At 39.1% G+C, this 26275-nt stretch overlaps 1 protein-coding gene across 12 annotated transcripts; it reads left to right on the top strand.

Annotated features, from left to right (window-relative positions):
* The first annotated feature begins 5054 nt into the window (after positions 1-5054).
* Positions 5055-24301, top strand: NMNAT (nicotinate/nicotinamide mononucleotide adenyltransferase). Of its 12 annotated transcripts, none has more exons than XM_078575548.1 (12): positions 5055-5277; positions 5929-6014; positions 7508-7563; positions 15322-15486; positions 15853-15926; positions 17126-17226; positions 17891-17974; positions 20742-20826; positions 21327-21406; positions 22762-22863; positions 23910-23968; positions 24086-24301. In XM_078575548.1, the coding sequence occupies exons 4-12, from the start codon at positions 15377-15379 to the stop codon at positions 24177-24179; spliced, it is 789 nt and encodes a 262-aa protein (XP_078431674.1). In that variant the 5' UTR covers positions 5055-5277; positions 5929-6014; positions 7508-7563; positions 15322-15376; the 3' UTR covers positions 24180-24301. The 12 variants fall into 12 exon arrangements, with proteins under 12 accessions (XP_078431674.1, XP_078431665.1, XP_078431697.1 ...); XM_078575539.1 differs by having other exon boundaries at positions 5866-6014; XM_078575571.1 differs by lacking the exons at positions 5055-5277; positions 5929-6014 and adding an exon at positions 6601-6683 and having other exon boundaries at positions 15322-15355; positions 15434-15486; positions 17141-17226.
* Positions 24302-26275: the final 1974 nt, after the last annotated feature.

Raw genomic sequence — 26275 nt, 5'->3', positions numbered from 1 at the left:
GAAATGTTATCCTCAATCTAGATTTGATATTATATTGTTTCCTTCGAAATAAAATCTGCGTCGAATAGCTGAGATCTGTAGAAAGAGAATACAATCCAGGTCATTTCGAATTTAGTCAAATTATATTTTGTTATTTTAAATAATCATTCAATATTCCACATTTTCTCACATTTTTCAACACCAGATTAGCAGAGATATTCCTTCCTTCACGTGGATGAGCTGGTGCCAGAGGGTGGACAGAAAAAATGAAGAATTCAGATGGCCATGATTCAAGAACATTGAAACCTTGATATCTCGATATACGACTGTCAGATCGACCTGAAATATTGAGGGTAGTTTTGTCTTTTTATTATCTTCTAATCTACTGTACGGATTTGTAAACTAATGTCGAGAAGGGGGAGAAAACCACTTTGAACTTGCCCCAACCCTAGTTGGTCAAGAAGGTCAGAAAAAGCTTTTGGAGTCAAAATTTAATGCAGTTCGTGAGTAAATGTGGTGAGTTTCTTCTTCCCCTCTTGTTCTTCTTCTTGTTCGTTGCCAAAATGCAAAACAAGGGCAAAATATTCAAGCTCTAGGAGGAGTTATTGAGGGCAGAGCATCACCTTACTTCAAGAGTGCAATCTAAAATCAAGAACAAATAGATAGGTAATCTAACCTTTCTAGGATTTTATTTATATTGAATCTATTAGTAACTACAACTTTTTTAGCACTTATATTCAGTTTCCCTTCGAGATCTTGATTCCCTCAGGGGAGAATTAATATCTAGAAGGGGTATGATTTCTTTCCATCCATTTCTTCACTTAGGTATTGATCCTTTCAAGAGGATCAAGTCGTAAACACTACAATCATTCTTATCATTCATCCAGGTGATCTGAATCTTCAGGAAAAGGTTCAAATTTCTTGATCCCTTTGTCTCTTTTAGCACCATCTCTCTGTTTATTAGGCTTTCCATTAGTTCATACAATTTCTAGCTCCTACAAGCATAAAATAGATTAAGATATTAAGGACAGTTGCCTCCCGGTGGATCGACTCCTTTCTCATTCTATACTTTCTATATTTTGAAAAGGTAATTTTATAAAGTTATTGCACAAGCTTATATACAAACGTCACAATAAACTTACATTTAATCATACCATTTTTAGGCTTATCAGACGCACTCCATGCGAGACTCAAGATCTTCCATTGACTGTACAACATCTACAAATGGTGATACCAAGCATGAGATCCCCCTGCCACACATCAGCACCACCTTTGGTGAACATGTGCTTCATGCAAAAGGACCATAAATTGTGTAAAATTCTGGAGGCATATTTGGTCAACGAAAATGTGTTTAAGATCTAGAAGTTTGAGGTAGTATCTATTTGTGATTTTGTAAATTCTGTAGTCAATCTATTAGGGCTAAAGCCTTGGTGGCCAAGTTTTTCAATAGGGAAGTGTTGAGAGTGATGCTGTCAAAAATGGGTTTGCCTATGATAGGATGACGGGCTAGCTTTGAACTTGTATAAAATATGTAATTCCTCTTTGCTAATATAATAATATACAAAGAATAAGTCTACTTAGAAAATAAATATACATCTATTGGTTATAGATAATATTTAAGTACCTAATAAACATCCCTTCAGCTTAGATCACTGAGCCAAATTTCCAACATAACCCAGAACTACCTGAATCCAGAGTGCATCATCACCTCAGCAGGTGACATATGTATTTTCTCCACTATAGTGCAGGGATGCGGACGGGACGGTAATTTCATCGATGGACAAAAAAAATCACGTCCTGGAGTTCGGACGATTGAGGAGACAAAGAGTCGTATGCCCATTCCCGGACGGTACAATTGTTTCATCCATGGACGAAATAACCGTCCCCTTCGTGGCCTTGTACAGAGGATGGGATGGTTTGTGCGTCCTGTGGGAGTCGTGTATCAGTCTGCCTTGTCCTAGACGTGGGACGGGACAATAATGTCTTTGATGGGGTGGTTTTTGAACGACACACGATGTGGACAAAAAATATTTGGACGTAACAAACTCTGGAAGGTACGATATGGATGAACTTGTAAAAATTGGGACGTAGGATGGGATGATCTTCGGCCTGTCCTGTCCTTGGTCCACGTCCTGGACAATCCTGCACTATATTCCCCACAACGCTGCCAGGGACACGCTTTCATCAATTGGTGTCCACCATGAGCATGTCTAACATCCATAATTATCTTACCTGGAGCATTATATATATATTAATATGCTTCCAATATTGCCATCGTGGTAGTTTAGAGTGTTGTACTTGCTTTCATGGTTTTTTATTAGATGCATGTATGCCATATTTTAACTTAGTACTTGACTTTTCTTCTTCATTCGCTTTCTTCGCTCCTACTCCAAAGTATGTCACGCCTGAATCTTCATCTGAATGCTCGTAAACTCGCTTCGGCTCCCTTATGCTCCTCGCGCCTTCCCCTCTTAATTTTGACTTCAAACACTTTGGGCCCCTTCTTACTTGCCTTAAAACCTTAGGGGCCATTTGGCAGCATATATCTACTCATATCTTCATCTTCAATCCCTTTCTCTTCTTGTAGTCTCCTTAGCCAATGTGAGATAGGAGGGAGAGGGAGAGGGAGATATCATGTCAGTGCACTATAACATAAGGCACGATGTCAATAGAGCCACTCTCTGAATCACAAGTGGTAAGCCCAATAAGCATCCATATATTAAAATATTCAATATGACATGTACATGATATAAGGCACACACTATACAGAATTCAACAGACATGAGGAATAAGATATCAGGGCTCTCCAAGCTCTCAAAAAAAAGGACAGATCCAAGGAGAGCATTTGTACACACAAACTATAAATGCCTACCATGACCTTGACAGACTCAACCCAGAGATTGAGTCAGATTTATTGTCACAGAACAATCTATTGTTCCAAGATAGCTCCATGGGCCAGATCCGCTTCAGATTCTGAGCAAGCAGAGCGTCATTTAGGTGAGATCAAGCTCTCGGTGAACTCCTACCTTTGTGGAATATAGAATAGGCGTCACTGTAAATGGCAACGGCATTTGAAGCCACTGCTAGAACAATCATGAACACATATAGAATCTTATCCCAGCTCATCGCGATTCCATACATATCCCTGCATCAGATTTTAAAAATATTCGTTTCATTTGAAGACCACATGGTTTAAATATTGCATAAAGATTTAAATTTTCAGTATAAAACGTGCAGACTCTCTTTATAGCCTGCTTGTTTTTTTAAAATATTTTTCTCTTGAATTTGGTGAAGAGAGGTCTGGTTTCATCTGAGACTAAATGCAGGCGACAAAAGCAAGATCATTACGGGATTTGAATGTGGCAGGGACATTCATCAACGATAGATCCTTGTCCGCTATTGCTGCCAACTGTCCACGTCAAAAGGTAGTTTTTTCGTTTTTTTAATCGGTGCTCAGTCAATTAAAACTTTGCGTCAGTTTTTGCTCTTTCCAAAATTTTAAGATAACAAGTGGAGATATCTATATGATAGACTTTGATACAACGGGCATGGGCAGAGCAGAAATTTTTGTTGTCTGTGTAGCTTATCCGTCTTCTAGATCATGAACCCATCGCTTACAACCTCTATAATTTTCAGATCAGTAACATACGATTTTTTTGGATATGGAGTGACATGGAATAAAATTCATTAAAAATACTACCTAAACTTTTTCTTTTCAAAAATTTCCTCTTGGGATAATCTAAAGACCATCGTCATCTACTTTGATGACAAACCAATATCTCTGGAGAAATGCATCAATAAGGTCATTGAATCATCTTACTTAGGATCAACTCCTTTATCTCCATATTTTTAGGTTATAGAATCCAGTTATGCTTATTTGTAAAGAAAACCAGTAGCAATAAACTCAAGACGATCCTCACCCACCCCAGGAGATTATATAGTCTGAATTTTCTACTCTTTAATGTTTTTTCTGTCTTGAATCCAATTCCACATTTCTTATATTTGCCGATTCGTCTACATGTCCTCAGTTCATTAACATACGGTTTTAAGAACCGAAAAAGATAAATTAATCCAATTATACCGATACTTCATAAAAGAAAGCACTTGCCATAAACATGAGAATCATCATCTATACAAGATATAGAAATGAATAATTCCCCACTCATTTATGTTTAATATGACATGATTAATATTTGGGAAGATCACATGCAAACTGTAAGAAAACTCTAAGAAGATAAAAAATGAAAATTAAACAAACGGATTAGGAGTGATTACACCTATGTCGACTGCCCCACGGACCAATCTTGAGTGAGACAATGTCTTCCCCGAGTGCAGGTATATTTTTTACTCCTATGTTGACCTATTCATTTCTTATTTTCTCAATATTGCAAACGTCATGGGAGACACAACTAGAATTTCAGACAAGAACTTAATTATTAAATTATTTATACTCCCATAACTATACGGCATTACTTTGATTACCACAACATATTAAACCATAAGTCAGAACTCACATAATCGTTTTTTCTCCACCAGTATATTAATTTATCAAATTGATATATTCATACTTCACATTATTAAATTGTAATTAAGAATTTTTAATTCGTAAATAATTCTTCAATTCTTTTAAAGAAAGCGTCACTAAATCAATATATTTTTTTAAAAATTTTGCACATTATTTATTGAAATGTATTTAATAAAACAATAAAACTAATTATTTCAATGTATTTAATAAAACTATATAAAAATAAAATGTATTAAAAAATACATAAAATAAGCATTACATAAAATGTATTAAAAAATACATAAAATCATCTGTGACGCATCTTTCGTCACGTCACGCATCCGGCTACCCGTCAACGTCACGTCACCGTCACATACAGCCTGCCACGCGTCACCGTCGCCGTCACACCCCATGCATATAGTCACCGTCACGTCACCGGCCACGTGACAGTCATGGTGACGTGTGACACGACGGATGACGTTTGATGATCCCTAGATCACAGACCCAAGGAGATAATTTGTACACACAAACTATAAATGCCTAGCATGACCTGTCCGTCACGGTGACGTGTGACGTGACGTTTGCCAATCCCTGCGATGGATTGGGGAGCTACCACGAGTCCCCATCGGACCTCCCCCGCTGAATGAAGCGTTGGGTAAGCCGACTTCGAGGGATAGTTCATCAGGGAAACAATTTTCACCGACATATGCGATTCCGCCGTGGAGCGCACCTCCGGGGAAACCTTTCTTCTTTCAAGTCCTCAAGGATGGGTCCATCGTCGGGAAACTGGACGTGTAAGTAATCGTCGTTCACCTCGTTTTGTTTGTTTGAATGTTTAATTGTTAATTCCTAAACTACTGTGCAGGGGATTTCTTGCATTTTATTCCATGTGGCATTCGAAAGTTTTCTTTCCAACTCATGTAACTATCAGGCATTATGATTTAATGGTTTATGGATTGCCTAAGAAGAAGATCCTCGTTTTTTGTCATTCTGAAAGATTTGAACGATATTCACTTTTTTGTTAAGCTTGTAGCTGAGATGCTCTGGAGCGAAGTAGTTGGGTAGAGCCTTTAATAAAATCATTATACAAATTTATGATGCTGAAATTCAGAAAAAATTATTCGACCGATTCTCAGCTGTTGAGTCCGATTTTTCAGTGCTTCATCCAATACATCCACTCATAGGTGAACGGGAAGTACTGTCCAGGATCATTTCAAAACATTTAGATAGAATACGCCTTCAACAGAGCTTTGATATCTTCTTTTTGTTCGATACGGTCAACAGATCATTTTTCAGAGCTTTTTTGTTCGATACGGTCGGGACTTGAGATATATTACAATCCTTTTGAATCTTGCGAAATTTTAATATTGGTATCGGTACAGGAACATACGTGGTATCTTTTTGGGCGTCTTCTGTTTGATATACAGATAATTTGGTTGATTCAGGTCAGAAAAAGGTGCATACATGTTTGGACGCGTAGATCTTTGCGATTTTGTGCTTGAGCACCCCACAATTTCTAGATTCCATGCAGGTACGAGCTTCCATTTTCCATGAATTTCTTTTTTTTTTGAAAGAACCTTTTCCATTAATTTCAAGCGGTCCTTTTGGAACTCCCAATAATAAGTCTTTCATTAGCTTCAGAATTGTCCTCTAAGACCAGATGATATTTATGTGAAGTACAAGGAGGGTGAGATGAGTTTGTAATACTTATGGCAGAAAGTCTCACCGTTGCTATCCTTAAATTTCCTAAGAATGAACAATATATTTAATGCACAAATTTTGATTTATACATCTAGTTTGGCCTAAAAATATTTCAGACACTGCTTATAGATAGATATTTGCATTTATTTGGAAATCTTTTTTATGTACTGACAACTCGACTTGATAAAGTCTTCTGTCGAAATGATAGACTAGTATCCAGCCAACAAGTGCGGAACCATTGCGTGTGGACTATCTCATTATTGCACACCATCATATGTTTCTTTATCATATTTCTGATTAGGATACAGGGAAATTATGTATAATTTCGAAATATCTATTTCTTGTAAGCAGTGTATCTAAGGGTTTGGAGCTGTTTAACTTATACATTTTGACACACAGTTAATTTTTTCTCTTTCCAGTGCTTCAGTATAGGAAGGAAAGTGAAGCGTTTATTTATGATTTGGGAAGTACGCATGGCACCTTTCTCAACAAGCGTCAGGTGCAGCGCATACTTCATGACATATTCTATGAGAATTTTTTTTTCAAAAATACAATATATAATATATGGAAAAATATTTTTAGTAAGAAGGGATCTCACTCTTCTTGAGTTACTTGTGTCAACCTGAAGTGATTCTAGATGTTAATGATAGTGGAATTTATGCGTCTTTTAATTTTTATGGGTCAACCTGAGATTCGTGAAATTAGTATTATGGACCGGTGTTACAATGATGACAGATGAACACAGCTTAGTGGCCCAATCCATTGAAGGTGACCTTGAGCATCATCTAGCTAGTTGTTCTGATTGCAGTAACGCATATTGGAGGTTTACTTGCATAACATTTATGCCAGCATATTTTCATCACGTTATGAATACAGGGGCAAGACGAAGAGACAGACATTTTAAATGACCTCGTAATATGATTTTAAGTATTGTTGATGTAGGTTTATTTAACGTTTCATTTTGGCGTTGATGTCGAACAGTTAACTTTTCACAAAAAAAACACGGATAAAGTATTTAAAATGAAGATTAAGGTTTATGCATTTTATTCGAATTTTAAATGCTTGAAAAATGGTAAACAACTAGATAAAAGTGCATTAAAATACGGTCCCCCGAGCTGGCTTTGTCCGTTAACAACCATATATTCTTCTCTTGTGAGGGTAAAAAAGTGAAAGTAGCTTAGCATCTTTATGTGGGATTGTTTATGGTTTTGTCTTTGTCTGATAATGTTTTCATTTAGCTCACTCTTGTAGCTTAGCATCTTTATGTGGGATTGTTTATGGTTTTGTCTTTGTCTGATAATGTTTTCATTTAACTCATGTCAGATCATGAAGAAATCGTACACTGAAGTGCATGTCGGTGATATAATTCGATTTGGGCAGTATGTACTCTTTCTCTTCAGCAGTACATTGCCGTTTTCTGTTCCTTTAGCTATTTGAGAATCGGATAATTTTTTTTTTTGAAAGAAGAGAATTGGATACCTTTGGGTAGAGCTTTAGGGCACTTCACGTGTACCATTGGGTGGTTACCGCTTTGTCGTGTGATTGCCTTAAATCATCTTTCAAAGAAAAAGGAAAATAACATTAACTCTGTGTGACAGCAGTCAGTGCCCGCTAGGTCCCACCGCTCGGGTTTGGACAGGTGGAAGGGATAGAACCTCTAATTTCTATTCATGTGAATAGCAGGTATAGATACCTGCGTAACTAATACTGGGCAACAACCCGCTAAGTTAAGTCACTTATTATTCAAGTGAGACACTCAAAAGGCATGGCCCACGACCATAGTTTATTAGAACAGAAAGAAAGGTGGCCCACTTATAACACGAGGCCCACTCACATAAAAGTAAAATGACTGGGAAATAGGAATGGGGGCATCACTAACAGATAGTTTCTCACATTTCTTAATGTTGACAAGGGACCACATGTGACACTCACGTGGGTCCATAGTTTGAGGAAAATAGCTGTTGCTATTTTTCCCATCGTTGCTTTTCTTTATCTTCCCATTTAGGGTTATTTCTGTAATTCTTCCTTTTTCCCTTTTTGTATATATTTAACCTAAGTGAAATGAAAAGAACTTTCGTTTTCGACCACCTCAAAGGCTTCCGCTCTCACACTTAACATTGAAGAGTATTTTTTGGCTCCCATGGGCAGGTCGTAACCGACCCTCGGGTAGGATATGATCGACCCTACGGTCGTGCTCATAGACCGATCCAGCCAAACCCCGGAAGCCATCCAGGGGTGTTTTATATATTGTTCGCTACAGTTTGTTGGCATGTTGCGAGCGTACATATCTCAATTACACGTGGACCTCATTCTCCCATGCCCACGGCACAAAGTAAAGAGATACAATGGTGAGATCTCGGGTTCGATGGGGGGTCGTCGGTTGTCAGAAGATGGCTCTTGTCCCCCTCGGAGTCTGCTACGGTGCCTATGCAGGACATTGTGGAGTCCCCCCTCTGGCTTTAACATTGATGAGTTAAAGAAAAATGTTCAAGAATCCGACAAGAGCAGAATCTGAAGCTTTTGTTAGAAATCTGTTGTTTTGAGTCTGATACAGACCACATAGGTCCTATCTTCTTCGATGTAACTCCACATATATAGATAATGAGATGCCTCAATTTGATCACTGTTCCATGTTCAGTCATAGAGATGGCATTGGGGGTAGAGAGGGAGATGAGAGAGAGAAGTTCCTGGGGTAGAGAGGAGAACAGGATGAGATGTTGAACTGAGGAGGTAGGGATCAATCAGGGATGACCCTCTTGAAGATGCAGTAATGGAGAGATGATCACGAGGACAAGGAATTGTAGAAGGAGATAAAACTTTGAGGTTGAGGAAAAGAGCCACGAATCTTCAACTTCATAATGCTTCCTGCTGGCTGCCCTCCTAAAGTCCCCATGGACCTTCCCCGCTGAGATATCTAGGGGGAGATATCTACTCTCCAATCTGAACTAGACCGGATACTCTACTTGCTGAAAATCGCTGATCCAAGCAGAGAGTCGGCTAAGAAAAGATAATCCAGGTCAATTTTCTTGAATACATTATTGAATAAAATGGATAAAACAACTCGAATCCAGGGGGAGGTGTCTACTCTCCAATCTGAACTAGACCGGATACTCTACTTGCTGAAATTCGCTGATCCAAGCGGAGAGTCGGCCAAGAAAAGGGAATCCAAGAAGATAAAATCCGCATCGACAGGGGGCCCCCAGCGGGGGAGGTCCCATGGGGACTTTCACAGGGGGCAATTCTTCCGCCATTTCAGGCAACTGCACAGCTTCCACCTTCGCTCTTCTGCCATTACAGTTACTAGATCTACCGTAACAACGTGATCGCTTCCATTTTCTGCATCATCGGCTGCGCAGAACGGCTTCGAGCTTGATTCAGTTGCAGGATTCTGCTCCATTTCCTCTTGCCCGCCCTCCAAGAGAGGAAGAGAGATGAATTCATAGAACTGATGAATTCGAACATATTTATAGTACCCGAATTTCGTATTTCGGGTCGGGCGGGGATCCCAATTTGTAACCGAATGGTCCGTTTCAGATTAAATGAGCGGGAGCGTGGCATCTCTCTCTCTCTCTACCCCCTTTCTTCATCTTCAAGCTTCTTCGCAGGTATTCAATCTCTTCCTGATCTGGATGGACCGAATTGCCGATGGATAACAAGTCTGTTGCACTGTTCTTGTGTATAATTTTGCAGGAGATGAATTTCGGATCGAGGAAGGTTTTCTCCTTCTGAGGAAATTCTCCAAAAATATCTGCCGTGAAGTTCCCCGGGCCAGGTCTGGATTTCTCTAGCTCGATTGTTACAAACTGGGAGCGCTATCGCCTTCTTGTATATAATTTTGATGGAAAATTAAAAGGAGATGATACCGATAGAAACGATCCTAGCTACTATATAACTGTGGCGAAAATTGATCCAAATTTCTTCTTGTGTACGTTCTTTCCAAGGATGATAATGAACGTTTCCGATCAATGTTCTCCATGGTCAAACAACCATGATTGAATACCTAGGGAGGCTTCACATTACAGCAGTGAGGGACAAACATTTGGCTTCCCATGCCACTGTGGGTAAAACCCGAGATCATCATTATGAAAGGTTGTACCGAGTGAAATAATTGAGCATGTTTTATAGAATGTGGGAGGGCATGCAAATTCTGATGAAGGAGACGAGCAGCATCATCAAATCATGTGCTCATGGCCCGAGGAGGATGGTAAATGACAGTGATGTAGCAGGCTGATTGATGGTAGGGCCACGCAGGAAACCTGCTCTAAGGCCAGTCTAAGGGACGCAAACAAGTAAAAACAAAGATTGGGAGCAGAAATGAATCAGTTACTGATGTGATATTCAATCGCATCTACGAGTGTCGTCCCCGGACCAAGCCAAAGGACAATGGCCCAACCTAGATAGGCCCAATAGCCGGGCTTACTTAAGCCGACTATCCGAAAGGTGAAAGCGGCTTTTTGACTAATGTAAGTGCCCTCATGCAACTTCTCATCTCGACCCTCCCGTAACCCCATCTCTCTCGGAGATGTCCAGCCCTGAGATGGATTGGGGAGCTACCACGAGTACACAGTGCTGTCCATTCTGCCTGCTCGATGGCGTTGTCCAATCCACTGGTCTTCTCTCAATTCCTCCTTCCTCCTCTCTTCCTTCTCTTCTACTCTCGTGCTATTGCATTGTGAACATTGTATCTTTGGGTTTCTTCAAGAACGACTGATGTTAAAATCACGAGGTTATAACAACTGCCTATCCCAGGGACACTACGCCCAGGACTGTAGAAACCCACTAATGGTGCTCCTACCCAAAGGCAGACAGACATGACCCATAAAAGGAGATTCCCAAGGAAAAGTGCAAGGGCATGGCGAGAGAAGGGCACCCCTAGAAGACACTAAGACATAGGGGAAGCAGACACTAACACTTTAAGACTATCTAGAAAGAAAAATGGTGGGTGGACCCCCAGATTTTGAGGACATTAGGGGTGAAATGTGCAGGAAAGTCAATGACATTGGGAAGGGCAGAATTATGGATTCTAGACACTGGGCAGAATTTCGGGTGGGGGGGGGCTTATGGCGTCATATATTCTAATGTGTGGATGCTCACAAGTAGTAGGCATGAATGGATTAACAAGATGACGTTGAGTTCTCCGCACCAACAGGTTATTGCATGGTGAACCATAGATGGTCATCCTAGAAGTCTGTGGGGTGTTGTTGGGATTTTTAACCCATACGGTGATAGTGTCCTAATTAGGCCTTTTTTAAACATTAAAAGGGATGATCACCCGACGAGTCGGGAACCCTCCCTGTAAAACCTTACAAGCCCATCTTGGGCTATCCAAACATGTTCAAACCCTCCTCTCTCTGTCCACGACCAGAGTCATGGATAACAGCCTTAAGTTCCTTCAACTCATGGATAGCCCCATCGGGAGAAGTAGTCTTTCCCCTGAACAACACCTCGTTCCGCTGCAATTGTATGGTCCAAAGTACTGCTAGTACCCACCCGCCTTCTGCCTTCCTTCTACACACGCAGCTCTGGATTGATCCCAAAAAAGCCACTCCATAATTCACGTCCACGATTGATTTGTGTTGGCTGGTCCAAATTGTGTGAGTAAAATGTTGCTCAAAGATTGCTATTGGTTGTCTTCTTTCCCTCTTGAGCATAACAAACATGTCGACGATGTATTTGGATATAGCCTTTCGCTAGAGGCCCAGGTCATTAGTCTTCTCTGCAAAAGAAGCCTAGCAAGAATCTGCACCTTCATAGGGACTTTTTGCCGCCATATGAACCTAGATGCCCATATAATTTTCAGGTCCTCCTCTTGCCCGTTTCAGATCCTCGAGTAAGCCTTTCAAACTGAAAAAAGCTGTCGATCCACTTCCAGCCACTTCGTGCACTGCACCTTGGGCTTAATTATGCTAGAGATTGATGAATGTCCAAGAAATCTGAAACCCTCTTGTCCGACATGGCACCAACTAAGATTAGGTTGCACGCTCCATCTCAACAGTCCCGAACCTTGGGATTAGTGTTCTGTGTGACTGCATATGACCGAGGATTGCACAACGTGCCTTATGATGGCCATGCGTGCAATGAATACTGAATTACAAAGCTATTGCCTAACTTGGCGGAGAAGAAGTCCCTTACCTGGGGGAGGATCTGTCTGAATCCTTGTCAAAAGGGTGACACCCGTCGGACCGGAGCTACTTGTCTATCTCAATTCAACCGCTGCCACAGTTGTCCCATAGTATTTGAATGGTGAGGTCATCTCAGGGATTCATGATCCTTTCCACCACTTCATTAGCTACGCTTTGTTCATACTTGGTATGTGCACGGCCCCCAGTCTGACATAGATCCGATCAGTTTGCCTCAGGAAAGATCAATGTCCTTTGATATAGTGCCATCAATACTCCATAATGTTGCCCTCCAAATGAGGGAGAATGGGAAGAAGAGACAGAAAAAACACTAGAAGAAGTAGGTAGCTCAAATGGAGATCTCCTGGAGCTCTCCCCTCTGGTTGGCAGGCATGATCCTCCTCCCCCAGACCTCTCGCCAGTCTTGGCAACTGAAATCTTGGACGAAGCTTTTCCCGCCCGTTACTTATTTATACTGGATCTGCACGTGCGGGATCACACATGTCTTATTTTCTTCCTCTGATATTTTTTGGAGAAAAATTGTTGCATGTCATAATCCTTCAAGTGCTTTAGGTCGACACACTATGTCCCATGTACCCATTGCAAGCCCACTGCTTTGTTCTGGCCTGGATCCTCTACATAAGAAGCATCTCATCATGCTCTTGAGTATTTTCTCAATTTCCGCTGACGTCTTGGATGCCAAAAGATGAAAGATAGGGATGGCTGAAAGTATTGATGGCAACAACACCATGCGTACCCCCCTTAACAACACTTTGGCTTCCACCCCTCAGTTGCCATTCTACCTTCTTTATAACCAGTTGGGAATCTTTTTTTTTCATCCGGCCCCTTAATTAGGCCTTTTAGATGACTATGCCATACTATACCAACCAGATTGGACTCTAGGAGCCCAAATGTTGTAGTACCGAAGGTAGAGGTGGCTAGGGGGCTCCCACCATCTCTATGGGTTACCTGCGATAACCAGAAATGTGCCTTCAAGGTGAGGGTATCAAAACATCAACCTCCATCGACGCCACCATGTGAGATGAGAGGGGGCAGACAAAGAGATGCCAGGGGAAGGCAACTGTGTTGCCAGACTTACGTAATAGGAAAATCGGAATATCGTCCCACTAATGCTGGTGGCTTATCTAAGGGTGGAGTCTCTAGGTGAAGAACTCGGCAAAGAAACATTGTAGTACCCAAATGTCCTGGACGTTCCACCAGAATAATAATATCAATTCATGTTCAGTTGATGAGTTTTTGAAAAAAACAATTCGATTGACAAGTTCAAGCCTCAGAATGTGGAGATGATGAAAATGGGTGAGAGAGGGTAGAAGAAAAGGAAGGGAAGAAAGCGACTTCGGTGGAGTGGACGATGCAGCGTGTCGTAGAGACAGTTGTTACTTGCTTACAGTATTGGTCGTTTGTGAGAGAATACATTGAGCTTTGGCCTGGTGTAAAGAGAGGTGCAAGAACACTCACCAGGACCAAAGCCGCCCTGCCCTCTGCATTAGAGGGCTAAAGAGCTGCGGGGTTCTTGACTAGGGTGGGCAGGGCAGACCTCTCCCTGTTTGGGCCAGGGATGATGTTCGCATGTGCGCTTTCAGATTGCATCACAACAGTTGTTAACCAAGAGGACATCAGTGAGACTATGACTTTGTAGGCCTCTACGACAACCCAAACACCATCTATAAATTGATGCCACTAGAGGATATCACGCCACATACTCTGTCGGAGATTAGAAAGAACGGATGAGCTGGAAGGAGGTCGTCAAACATCGCGTTGGGGTGACAAATATGAGGGAGCTAGATTGGAGGGTGGAGCCAAGCACAGGACGCCAAGAAGATTGCATATGGGGAGTCCGCTCATGAAGAGGGATAGTTAATTTTTGAGTGTTTTGATTCAGGGTGACTTTTCCTGATTGAAAAACCTGTCCTCCCCCTGGGGGCATTTGGTTGGTTGGGGGGCATTTAGGTAACATTCATAATGCCAAGAGAGTAAGATTACAAGTTGGGAACTGCCTTTTCAGGTTTTTGAATTTTTTCTGGAAAAGGTCAAGGTTGGCATAAGGGATTGGACAGCCCTGATATTGGGCATTGTGTGCAGACTAGTCTGCACAGGAGGGTAGGAGTACTGAAAATGAAAGTTTTGAAAACAGTATTACTGGCCAAGTGGGTGGGTACACCTTCAGTGCCAAAAGGTAGATATGGTTACACATGTTTTGAGGAGCAATTATGGATCTGGCTTGGACTGGGAAACTTGCATAGCTCCAGTTGTAGTGTCATCTAGTAGGGGTTGAGGCAAGTTTTTCCTCGAGTTCTATTTTTCAAGACCAAGCTGGTGAAGGGCATAACTTTCCACTTTTGGCTAGACAACTGGTAGGCCAGGGGTACACTAAATGCAGAGTTCCCATGCCTGTTTGCACTTGCATGAATATATGAATTTACATAGCACTTAGGGGGAGGAGGGACGTGGCCAACCCTTTGCACCACTCTGGGCAATATGTATTGGATTGATAGATGGACAATCTTTCCATCACCAAACCCTTGTTGACAAGAGGTGAGATCAAGAGATCCAAGAAGTGACCACCAGAGGGAGAAGTGACCCTCAAGGCTTAATATGTACTTAATAGTTGTATCTATTTAGCACTTTGGGATGGTCACCGATTTTGGGTGATCTTCCTTTTTTCTTCAAAAAAATCATTTGGAAGAAGTAAATTGAATCAATTTTCTTGTGCCTTAAAATTAGTGAAAGTTTTTCGGTCACCTAGCTCAGCACTGCTTGTCTGTCCGATGTTATCTCCCACTTATTGTCCTTGAAAATCACGTGGAAGAAGAAAATTGGGTTGAATTTATGGAGACAGAAATGAGAGAAAGTCACTCAGGAGGCCTTTCTTATTTTCTTCTTCATGTTTTGCAACAATGACTGAATACAATTTCAGCTTTTTTATGAGAATTTATAAGTTTATGAGATAGGGGGTGTTTTAATTTATAAGTTTCTGGTATTAATCTATACCTACAGGAAAAGGTGCTGAAAAGGTTGGTCTCCACCTAAGGTATAACAGATTGTAGGTGATATGGATGTTCCCCTTCCAACGTCGAAGTTCACATTTCCATCAGAACCGCCAATGCAGATAGATGAAACGTTTTATGCAATGGAAGGGCTATCCATCAGTGATAAGTTACGGTGAGTTCGATATTTTGTACTCAGACTTTTTGTCACGTTGGCTTAAAAAATGCATTAGAATTTTTCAGAAGAAAACAAATTATTCTCCTGTTTTTTACGTTTATCTTTTTCCAATTTTCTGAAAAACCTTTCGCCTGTCCACTTATTTATATGAGGTTTCAAAAAAAGTGTGGAATACATAGATCTCTTTTTTTTAAATTGTAATGAGATTTCCACTCAATTTTATGTCTGTTGGTTTTACATAATGAATCAATTTCCACCAGTTACAGTCTCCAATGGGGGATCACCATCGATGGTTATTTTCTGTCCTCAACTCCTTTTAAACATGATGGTGATCCTCCTTTCTCATAATACGTACATGAACAGGGATCCGGCTCATGTTGTCTTGGTTTCAACTGGAAGTTTCAATCCACCAACCTATATGCACTTGCGAATGTTTGGTACGTTCCAATGCATTCTTTTATTTTCATAATTTTGTTGTTCTTCATGATGTGGGAACCATTGACAGCATAATATCTTTATGATGTACCATAAAATTTATAAAATAACAGTTTTTTCGGGTTCTTGGATTTTGTTTCTGTGTGCTACCTCTTTTACCTGGTAGCATATTTATGCAAGAATTGGAGATGAATCCCCTCCTAGCTTGGAACGGAAGTATTAAGGAACTTCTGTCCACTAGCATGAAGGACTATTTATTTGCTATTCGGTAAAATGTTCCTATATATTGGGTTTCACAGATAAAGAGATGTGTCTATGTCGCTTACCTGAATGCCTAAGTGACTCAGTCATTTATCTCCTTATATCTTTCTTTTTGAAATTTAAAAGGGGTGAACACCTGATGAATTGGTAAACCCCCCATCAGGATCATATTCAAACCATCCCCTCTGCGCCTGTTGCCCGCGGGAGCCATGTCGCCTTTATCTCCTTCTATCTGCGCAGGCTAGAGTGTCCCATGATGCACTATCATCGCAAAAGATCCAAGATCATATTAGTGGTAGATAAAGAGATGGGCAACAACAAAGAGCCACATCAATGCTTAGACGACAAGACGTAAACTACGTCAAGAAGCATTTTACGAGGAGCAAGTTTTGAAGAATAGTGCTTACAAAACAAACTGTCCACATCTCTAATGCACATTTATTCTTCTCCATGAGATACTGAAGAAGAATGAAGTGGAAGGCCAATCAAGAGACGATAAAAGTTCCCTTATTCAACATGCGTGGGAACCTATAAATAAGTTAATCAGAAAAGGAGTGGAGGGCCATTCTTGGTTATTTTAAGAAAGAGGTTGCGGAGAGTAACTAAGAGGCTGGTGTAATGGGATCAGATCTGTTGTCCAGGGGAGAGGTCTCCACTAGGGTTCTCCATTCATCCATCTCCTTTTCTAATCATGTGCTCCTCTTCTTTCTCCATTGTTATTCTTGGCTCTCACCATGGATTTTAGATTCTATGAATGTTTGGGTGGTCTTCTTGACTCAAAATTGGGGTGATGTACAGATTCGAGCTATTGTTGTCATCAATTCGCATTAAGATCCAATAAATTGTTTTAAACAAGTACGTCGACAACAAAAAAATGACATGATAGTATTAATTAATCATCCTTTGTTTGTATTTAATATATTTTTTTCCACTGATGTAGTATCTTGTACTATAGAATTGGCCAGAGATGCGTTAAAGGCAGAAGGTTTTCTTGTCCTAGGAGGCTACATGTCTCCCGTGAATGATTCATACAAGAAAAAGGTACTCATGTGAATGCTGACCAAAATTTTCCTTGAAAAGAACCTAGTCCAGTGGGAGCATGGATCGTCCATTGGCAAAGATTTCAACTCTTGCATATCCTTACTAGGCATTAGTCCTTTAATTTTTAAGAGGATCTATACACAGTGCTTATTTGACGGGTCAATTGTTTTTTGAATAAATTATTAGACAGGTCAATGCCCAACCAGAGAATTCGTTATCGTGTTTAATTTATGAAAATGAGATTGATGGAGCTTCTCCAACTTAGACAATAGAAGGTACAGATTCCTGGATACATGTTTAATGATGGGATAACCTAAAAGCCCATTTTGTTTGGCCCATTAGTAGGTGGTTTCCCAAGATAGAGATTTTTCTAGAAATTGACAAGATCTGTGAAAAAGGGCCTAGGGACCCACAAAATCCTCTGACAGGTTCCTCTTCTGTCAGAATCTCTCAGATATCTGTGGTACACCTTTTCAGAGGTGCATACCTGATTATTTTATGGCCTCGATGTCAATTACGCGGTTCATATACATAACTGGATGGCAAGTCAGAGCAAGGGAAACACTTGCTTCTGTTAGGAGTCTTTTCGGTGAAGACAATTAATGAAGTTTTTATTACTTTCAACAAAATGAAGTCTGAAAAGTTTTTTTGTAATATATTTCAGGGTTTAGTATCTGCTGAGCATCGAATTCATATGTGTGATCTTGCTTGCAAAAGCTCTTCCTTTGTGATGGTAGATCCATGGGAGGTAATTGTGTTGTAGATGCTTAAATTTACTGTAGAACAGAAGTGCGTATTCACATTATTGGAATTTTGAGTTTTAGTAAAAATTAACTTACATTTTTGTGTAGGAGAGGGTATTTTTTACATTCCATAGACAATATAAAAAATTGTTTGTAGAAAAATGACGATCAGAACATCAAAACTTCACAAAAATCCAGAATTACCAGAATTATAATCTGTTCCCAGACACAGTTGGCGGTGAACACGTCATCAGAAGAGGCCCTTTGGGAGTCCATGCAGAGGACCGGTCCCACACATAGAGAAGTGGGGGTCTGAGTGCTGACATTGCTCTAGGGAATCTGGCTACACAAAAATGAGGTGATCTTCTGAGGGGGGAAGGCCTCTACAAACAGGCTCGCCCATGAGATAGAAGGTCTCATAGCATCATGGGGATGAAGAGGGAAGAGGAAAATGTATACATGTAATAGAGTCCTAGGGCTCGAGCCATGTACTTTTCAGGTGGTTACCGATTTGTTCGGGTGATTGCCTCATATGTTTTCCAAAAAAAAAAGAATCTGTTCCCAGAAATACAGGATGAGGATGATGAGAGTATGCAACAAGGAAGGAAAGATATCAAGGAGAGCTGGGGGGTACAGGTGGAAGAAATACATGGATAGATTGGATGACCAGCCGAATTAACCTTGTCTCCCTCAGGATTGGGAGGATCTCGAGCTCCAGCCCTACGTTGCCATGTTAACAGACTGAAAGACCTGTCCCCCTTCAGGTTGTCCCTAGTTCATTATTTATAGATAGGGATTCCCGGCCATCCTTCTGCTCAGGTATCGCTTGAATTAGCACTTGTGACACCGGCGTTTTTATTTCTTCTCCCCATGCAAGTCTGAGGGAGTTAAGTATGATGCATATGCTTTAGCTTTTGCCGAATGTCATTCGGTAGTCTTGTGAGACAACTAAAACGTTTTAGATTCTCCCTGCAACTTTTTACCGATAGGGATATAATCGGGATAGTTTACCATGTATTTTGTTAGTAACCTTAAGAGCAAGGCCCCACCCAAGCCTCCTAGAGTTCCTTGAGCTACTCACATCTTCCACTATTTAGATTTAAGATGATTCAAACAAATGCTTTCATTTTCTTCATGGTACACTATCTATTTTTTCCTGTATATACTAGTGTTTGCACATGATTACATTTTTAATAGGTTCAGACAGAAGTATTTATTTTGTTATCCATAGGATACAAGTACATTTTTTATATGATAAAATATGAGATTACCCAATCCTGTACTCATCAATGTCGAGGGAAAATGCATGTTGCCCAAATCAAGCACATGGGAAAGGGGAAGAAAACAGAAAACATTGGGCGCCTGATGTAGCCCAGAAGCCCATTTTCTGAGGCCCATTGGCAACTTGTGGACCAAGTAGGAGATTCTTCTAGAACTGACAGGATCTGCAGTAATATTCCTAGAGCCCTTCAAAATCCTCTGACAGGATTTTCTCTGACAAGGTCTTTTGACAGGATTTTCTCTGACCAGATCTTCTGACAGAATCCTCGGCCAGATTCTTCTTCTGCCAGGATCTCTGCTCTAACTTGTCAGAGTTGCATATCTTTTGTCTTGTCCCATCAGGATCTTCTTGAGCCACACGAATATCTCGACAACTTCTATAGGCCCTAGAATCTGCAGGATATCTCTACTCAGGCCTGTCAGGCTGCTTATCCTCTCTTTTAGCTTGTCTAATTGTTTTTCTCAATATTTTGACTTGTCTTGTCATGGGTACAGTCATTATGGACGACCCTGCACTTCTTGTGGCCTATATAAGGCCCCCATGTACCCCTGAATGAGCATGATTGAAATCTATTGTCTTGTTGAAACTGTGTCTCTCCCCTTTGAGTGTTCTCTTTGCTAGAGAGTGCTTCTGTGCTTGTGGATTCGAGTACAGCCCCCTGTGGATTCAAGGGTTGGAGAGGCTAGTTTTGTGGATTCAGGACTTAGCTCCTTCAAGTAGAGAAAGGCTTGTGGATTCAAGTCATGTTCCTACGCTTTTCGCGTACAAAGGCTGCATCAAGATGATTAAGCTCCGGATAAAGGGTAATTTGCAAAAGCTATTTTCCGAGGCATTTTTATTTGAGGCGGAAATAATTGGGCAATCTGATTCAAACCTTTGTGACAAGGATTAAATGAGCAGTCATAATCTAATCGATCATTTTCTACTCATTTATCTTCTCTGCTTCCTTGCCATTTCGAAGGTCTTCTTATCTTTCGACGGTGACAACAAAATTGTGAAAATAATTGGCCTTCTGAAATTCCGTCGAGAGAGGTGACCCTCCAAGGGAAGAGGGGGGCCGAGCGTTGACAGTGCTCTGAGAAATTTGGTTTCACCAAAATGAGTTAATATTTAGGGGGAGGATGGCTTCTACGGACAGGCTCACCCACATAATCAAGGACCTCATGGCGTCATGGTTTCCTACAGTGGTACATAGATAGGGGAGGGAAGATAATGTACGGGTAGATTTTAAAAAAAAATATATGCGGGTAGATTTTTCAAAAAAATGTACGGGTAGAGCTTTAGGGGTATACATGTGTACTTTGGGTGGTTACCGGTTTGTCGGGTGACCGCCCTCTCTTGGTCATCTTTCAAAATATATATCTTTTTCGGAAACGGCTTACAGCCCAAATGTGATCATTATTTTAACTCCCAACAAAGTTCAGTTGTTGTAAGCTCCTAACAAATTTTTTTTGCTGGAATGCCTAAGTGCCAAACTGTCTTTATTTCAGGCAAAACAAACCAGCTACCAGCGCACCCTAACTGTTCTCTCTAGAATTAGAAGCTATATTTGTGATATTGCTCGCATGTCAGAAGGTGAGTGAGACCATATCTGCACCTTGAATACCATATTCTTTTCACAGTTCATCCTTTATGTGATTTTACCAAGAGCCCTTCTTTTCACAGTTCTCCTCTAGTTCATTGAGGAACTTCTGTGTGTCATTATATTGTATTAATATAGTCTTTTCTACGGGTTTTTATTATATGCTTGTTTGCCGTTGTGTAATCCATATGTATATTTTATCTCTTGCGTTCAACTTATGCGAGGGTCTACCTAGAAACATGATGTCTTCCTTGCCAATTCTTGTTAAGTAGATTTGTGGTTGAGTGTTATATTAAAAGTAATTTATTTTATTTAAATTAACTTTTTTGTCTAATGTCGTACTTGAAGCCCGTTTCTGTGCATTGAATATCATTCACTTGTTACAAATTATCCATTTCCTATCACCCCAAACACAGCAAAGAGTTCTTTGAATAATAACTTTTTATTTCTTCAATGAGACTATCTTATATTGGACTTCAATTTTAAATGATAGGCTCACTTAAGGTCATGCTATTATGTGGCTCTGATCTATTGGAATCTTTCACTATTCCTGGAGTATGGATTCCGGATCAGGTATTTCCTGCTTTGTGTCGATTTATTTGAACTTGAACCTTCAATGCTTTAAAATTTTTCTGCATTTTCTTGACTTCTGTTAGGATCCCCATTGTAGAATTTCAGTACTTTGGTCTCCTTTATCTTTTCCTCTATTTCTTTTTAAATAGCTGTATGCCTCCCTTGCTGTGCAGGAAAGTAGAGCACCATTATTTTCTCTCACCTCTCTCCTGAAAAGTCAATTCTCCACTATCTCTCCTCCCATTGATGTTGTTAGCATGGAAAGAGGGAGAAAGAGAGAAGAGAGCCCAGTTGTAAGCTCCTTGGTGGGAAAGATAGCCTGTAAGAGCAAGAGAGGACTTGGAAGAATGGATGTCTACAGAGAGAGAGAGAGAGAGAGAGAGAGAGAGAGAGAGAGAGAGAGAGAGAGAGAGAGAGAGAGAGAGAGAGAGAGAGAGAGAGAGAGAGAGAGAGAGAGAGAGAGAGAGAGAGAGAGAGAGAGAGAGAGAGAGAGAGAGAGAGAGAGAGAGAGAGAGAGAGAGAGAGAGAGAGAGAGAGAGAGAGAGAGAGAGAGGGGGAGAGAGAACGCTTATATTACCTCTAATGGGAGGGCATGCCCTGTTGTCTGCATTTAATTTTGGACACAGATAACATCGGATCTTTTAAATATACCATAAAACCTTATCTTTTATGGATTCGATCAATTGCATCATCTCAACACAGCTCAGTTTGTGATATCTCAGCTTTAAATTTCATTTAGGTTATTAGTGGGTTCAATCAATGATAAACCTCTTGGAACATTAAATGGCAAGATAGGGATGAGATGGGTGGTTCCATGGCAAGATAGGGATGAGATGGGTGGTTCCAAAGGGGTTGAGTACTGAGTTTATTTTAGGGCTGACTTCAAATGGATGAAGTAGAATAAACTAGACTGGATTGTGAAGATTGATAAGGGGAATAGAAATCAAGATCTATTTTAGATCTGATATTAATTCCTTAAAGTATTTCCGATCATTCCTCATTACATTGCCTCTCTGTGACATTTCTCGTCATATTTTTATCTTTATTTTCCCGGTATCCTCATGTTCTGGTCTCCTGAATTGCGCATAGAAGTTTAAAAAATGTGGAGGAAGAAGGATATTCTCATAAAAAATGTCCGAAGGCAACTTTGCTAAGGAAGTATCATGTCATTTGTGATACTGCCTTAGGAAAAGAGATCTCATCAAAAAAAATCCAGGGTGGGAATATTGGTAAGAGAACTAATATCTCATGCAATATTTTCTTCACTAGCAGCCATCTAATGTACTTATCATGTAAATTTTTTGTTATAATCCACACTTAAGCCTTCACTTAGGACTTTGATGAGATCTGCGCAGGTGGAGATCATATGCAGAGATTTTGGCATTGTGTGCATCCGCAGAGAGGACAAGGATACTGATGAGCTGATTAACCGTGATGAAATTTTAAATCGACACAAGGTACGGATTCAAAATGCCACAAGGAATCTGATTTCTGCTTTATTTTTCACCCATGTTCCTAAAAATGTCTGACGGCAACTTTGTCACCTTCATCACGAGAAACAACAGTTGACCACCATTTCCTTTTATAGATGGTTCAGTTAGACATGAAAATCATTCATCAAGATTAGCAGTCTTAATTCGTTTTTTCTCTTTAATGGTAGGATCTCAGGCTTCTTTCAGAACTTAATTTGATCAGATGATAATCGAGTTACTTAATTAAGCCACTTTTTAGAAAAATAGTTAAATGATATAATGGCTTCATTATCAAATTTCAAGGTTCTACTCTATCATTTCCCAATCTAAAGTATTTTTCCAGATAATAGATGTTTGAATTACTCATCTTTAAAATAGTTATTCTCGAATGGGGGAAATCCAAAAGAAATTCCAAACTTAATCTGATTTGATAGTCACTGGCGTACTATTAAAATGTCTCTAATTTTTTAATATTTAAATTAGGTTGAAGCTTCATTATCGAAATCGAAGGCTCTATTTTCTGATTTCCAGAACTAAAACATTATTCCATTTTTCTTTTAAAAAGCCATTGGTCCGTGAACAAATCTCAAATTTTAAGTTACATTTAAATGGGGGGAATAAAAAAAAAAGTTTCAAACTTAATTTGATCTAATGATAATGAGGGTATCTAATTTAATACCAATTATTTTTTAAAATAGCTATAGAATGTAAGAGTTTTCATATCAAATCATACTTTATATTTTCTGGTTTCCCATTTTCAAATATGCTCCCAATCCGACACAGATTATTAAGACCGTATTTATTAAGATTGTAACGGTACCTACTTAATAAATTAAACTGGGATCAAACTGTGGTATTGTCATTTTTTTTAAGTATTTGAGCATTGGATCTAGATCAAGAATTTTGCATCATGAGCGGCAACATATATTTAACATTATTTTGTTTAAGTTTTCCTTTGTATACTACCAGATCTACTAACTTTCCATTTGGGCGTTTTTTACTCTTTTTATGGTATTGGGATCTTGTGATAGAGCAACATATTTCTGGTAGATGATTTGGTGCCAAACAAGATCAGTTCGAGCAAAATAAGGCAAGTTCTATATGCTTGTTTTTTTTTCGAAGAAAGTTTTACTCGCTTACTAAGTGTATGTTAGAGATTTATTTTGTTTTTTGAAATTGATTTGTTGGTGCAATGTTTCCTGATCAGGGAATGTATAAGCAGAGGTTTATCGGCCAAGTACCTTACTGCGGATGAAATTATTAGTTACATCAAGGAGAAGGAGCTTTACTTGAGAGATTAAATCCCCCCTCTCTCCCAATATTTATTTCTCTATTTATTATTTGGAGGATTGGATAAATTCTTTTTTTGGTCGCATTTGGCCCTGAAATTTTTGATAGCTCATTATAAACTTGATTTTGTTCACAGTGGGTGACAACCATCAAAGGGGCTAGGTCCATGTGGAGAATTTATAGATACCTACACTTTGCAGCCTTCTTAACCTTTGTCAAAACCCACTCATAAACTCACTTTCGCGCATGCGCTTGATAAAATTCTGAATGCAAAACTTTTGTGACAATTTACAAGATTTTGAAACAGGTTTTATGCGCGTCTACTGTATTCTTACTGAGCTTTGACATGTGAAAAATAATTTGTATTCAGTTGGCTCCAGATGCATTCAATGTGCTTTATCCAAGATTGTCTCTCTCTGCTTAAATTTAATTCTAACTTGAGAGTAGTGTTTGCCCAACCGGTATCCCTCCGTCATCCGGTATCAGACAACTGATATCCGATATCCGGGAAAAAGTGGGACGGTGCCGGATATCGGTCTATATCCGTCTAAAAGGGGTTAGACGGATATCGGATATCTGATATCGGTCGATATCCATCTAAAAGGGTTCAGACGGATATCGGTATCGGATACCGAAGGTGGAGGGATGAGGCGGATACCAGATGCCGGATATCGGATCCGATATTTTTTTGATTCTAACACAATCCCATACCAGAGATTTCTAAAACCTTGTAGAGTATAAATTTGGCTGATGCAATACATATAAAAAACTTAAGTCGCGCGTCCACAATGTCTCTCTCATGAATAGTTGAAACATATTTGAAGGATTTATAAGGGAAAATTGATAGAAAATTATTTGTGATAGAGCAGAAGCCCGTATATTTCAGAAAGTGAACAATTTTTTTATTTTGGTTAAAAATGAATTATATAAATTCTCCCCCACTTCTAGGTGCTTTAACCAGTGTATTTAACCAATAAATAATTTTTTAAATAAATTAAAAACTATAGAAAAGTAATTTACTTGACTGGTTTATTCTAAGTTTGTTTTTTTGCCTAATTAAACCTATTTTCAGAGGGTGAACAAATTTTTTTATTTTTGTTAAAAATGAATTATATAAATTCTCCCCCACTTTTAGGTGCTTTAACCAGTGTATTTAACCAATAAATAATTTTTTAAATAAATTAAAAACTATAGAAAAGTAATTTACTTGACTGGTTTATTCTAAGTTTGTTTTTTTGCCTAATTAAACCTATTTTCAGAGGGTGAACAAATTTTTTTATTTTTGTTAAAAATGAATTATATAAATTCTCCCCCACTTTTAGGTGCTTTAACCAGTGTATTTAACCAATAAATAATTTTTTAAATAAATTAAAAACTATAGAAAAGTAATTTACTTGACTGGTTTAGTCTAAGTTTGTTTTTTGCCTAATTAAACCTATTTTCAGAGGGTGAACAAATTTTTTTATTTTTGTTAAAAATGAATTATATAAATTCTCCCCCACTTTTAGGTGCTTTAACCAGTGTATTTAACCAATAAATAATTTTTTAAATAAAATAAATAAAAATATAGAAAAGTAATTTACTTGTCTGGTTTAGTCTAAGTTTGTTTTTTGCCTAATTAAACCTATTTTCAGAGGGTGAACAAATTTTTTTATTTTTGTTAAAAATGAATTATATAAATTCTCCCCCACTTCTAGGTGCTTTAACCAGTGTATTTAACCAATAAATAATTTTTTAAATAAAGTAAAAAATATAGAAAAGTAATTTACTTGTCTGGTTTAGTCTAAGTTTGTTTTTTTGCCTAATTAAACCTATTTTCAGAGGGTGAACAAATTTTTTTATTTTTGTTAAAAATGAATTATATAAATTCTCCCCCACTTCTAGGTGCTTTAACCAGTGTATTTAACCAATAAATAATTGTTGAAAGAAAGTAAAAAATATAGAAAAGTAATTTACTTGTCTGGTTTAGTCTAAGTTTGTTTTTTTGCCTAATTAAACCTATTTTCAGAGGGTGAACAAATTTTTTATTTTGGTTGAAAATAAATTAAATAAATTCTCCCCCACTTCTAGGTGCTTTAAGCAGTGTATTTAACCGATACATAATTTT

This window comes from Wolffia australiana, chromosome 1 (assembly GCF_029677425.1).
Source record: "Wolffia australiana isolate 7733 chromosome 1, ASM2967742v1".
Taxonomy (NCBI): Eukaryota; Viridiplantae; Streptophyta; class Magnoliopsida; order Alismatales; family Araceae; genus Wolffia; species Wolffia australiana.
The sequence above is the reverse complement of the archived record's forward strand: the minus strand, read 5'-3'. Positions and strand labels throughout refer to the sequence as shown.

Bases quoted from the DNA above. Each gene is read 5' to 3' on its own strand.
- NMNAT (XM_078575548.1), top strand. From the start codon at position 15,377: ATGGATGTTCCCCTTCCAACGTCGAAGTTCACATTTCCATCAGAACCG. The intron at 15,927-17,125 runs GTACGTTCCAAT...CCACTGATGTAG, and splicing joins TATGCACTTGCGAATGTTTG to TATCTTGTACTATAGAATTG. The intron at 20,827-21,326 runs GTGAGTGAGACC...TTTAAATGATAG, and splicing joins TATTGCTCGCATGTCAGAAG to GCTCACTTAAGGTCATGCTA.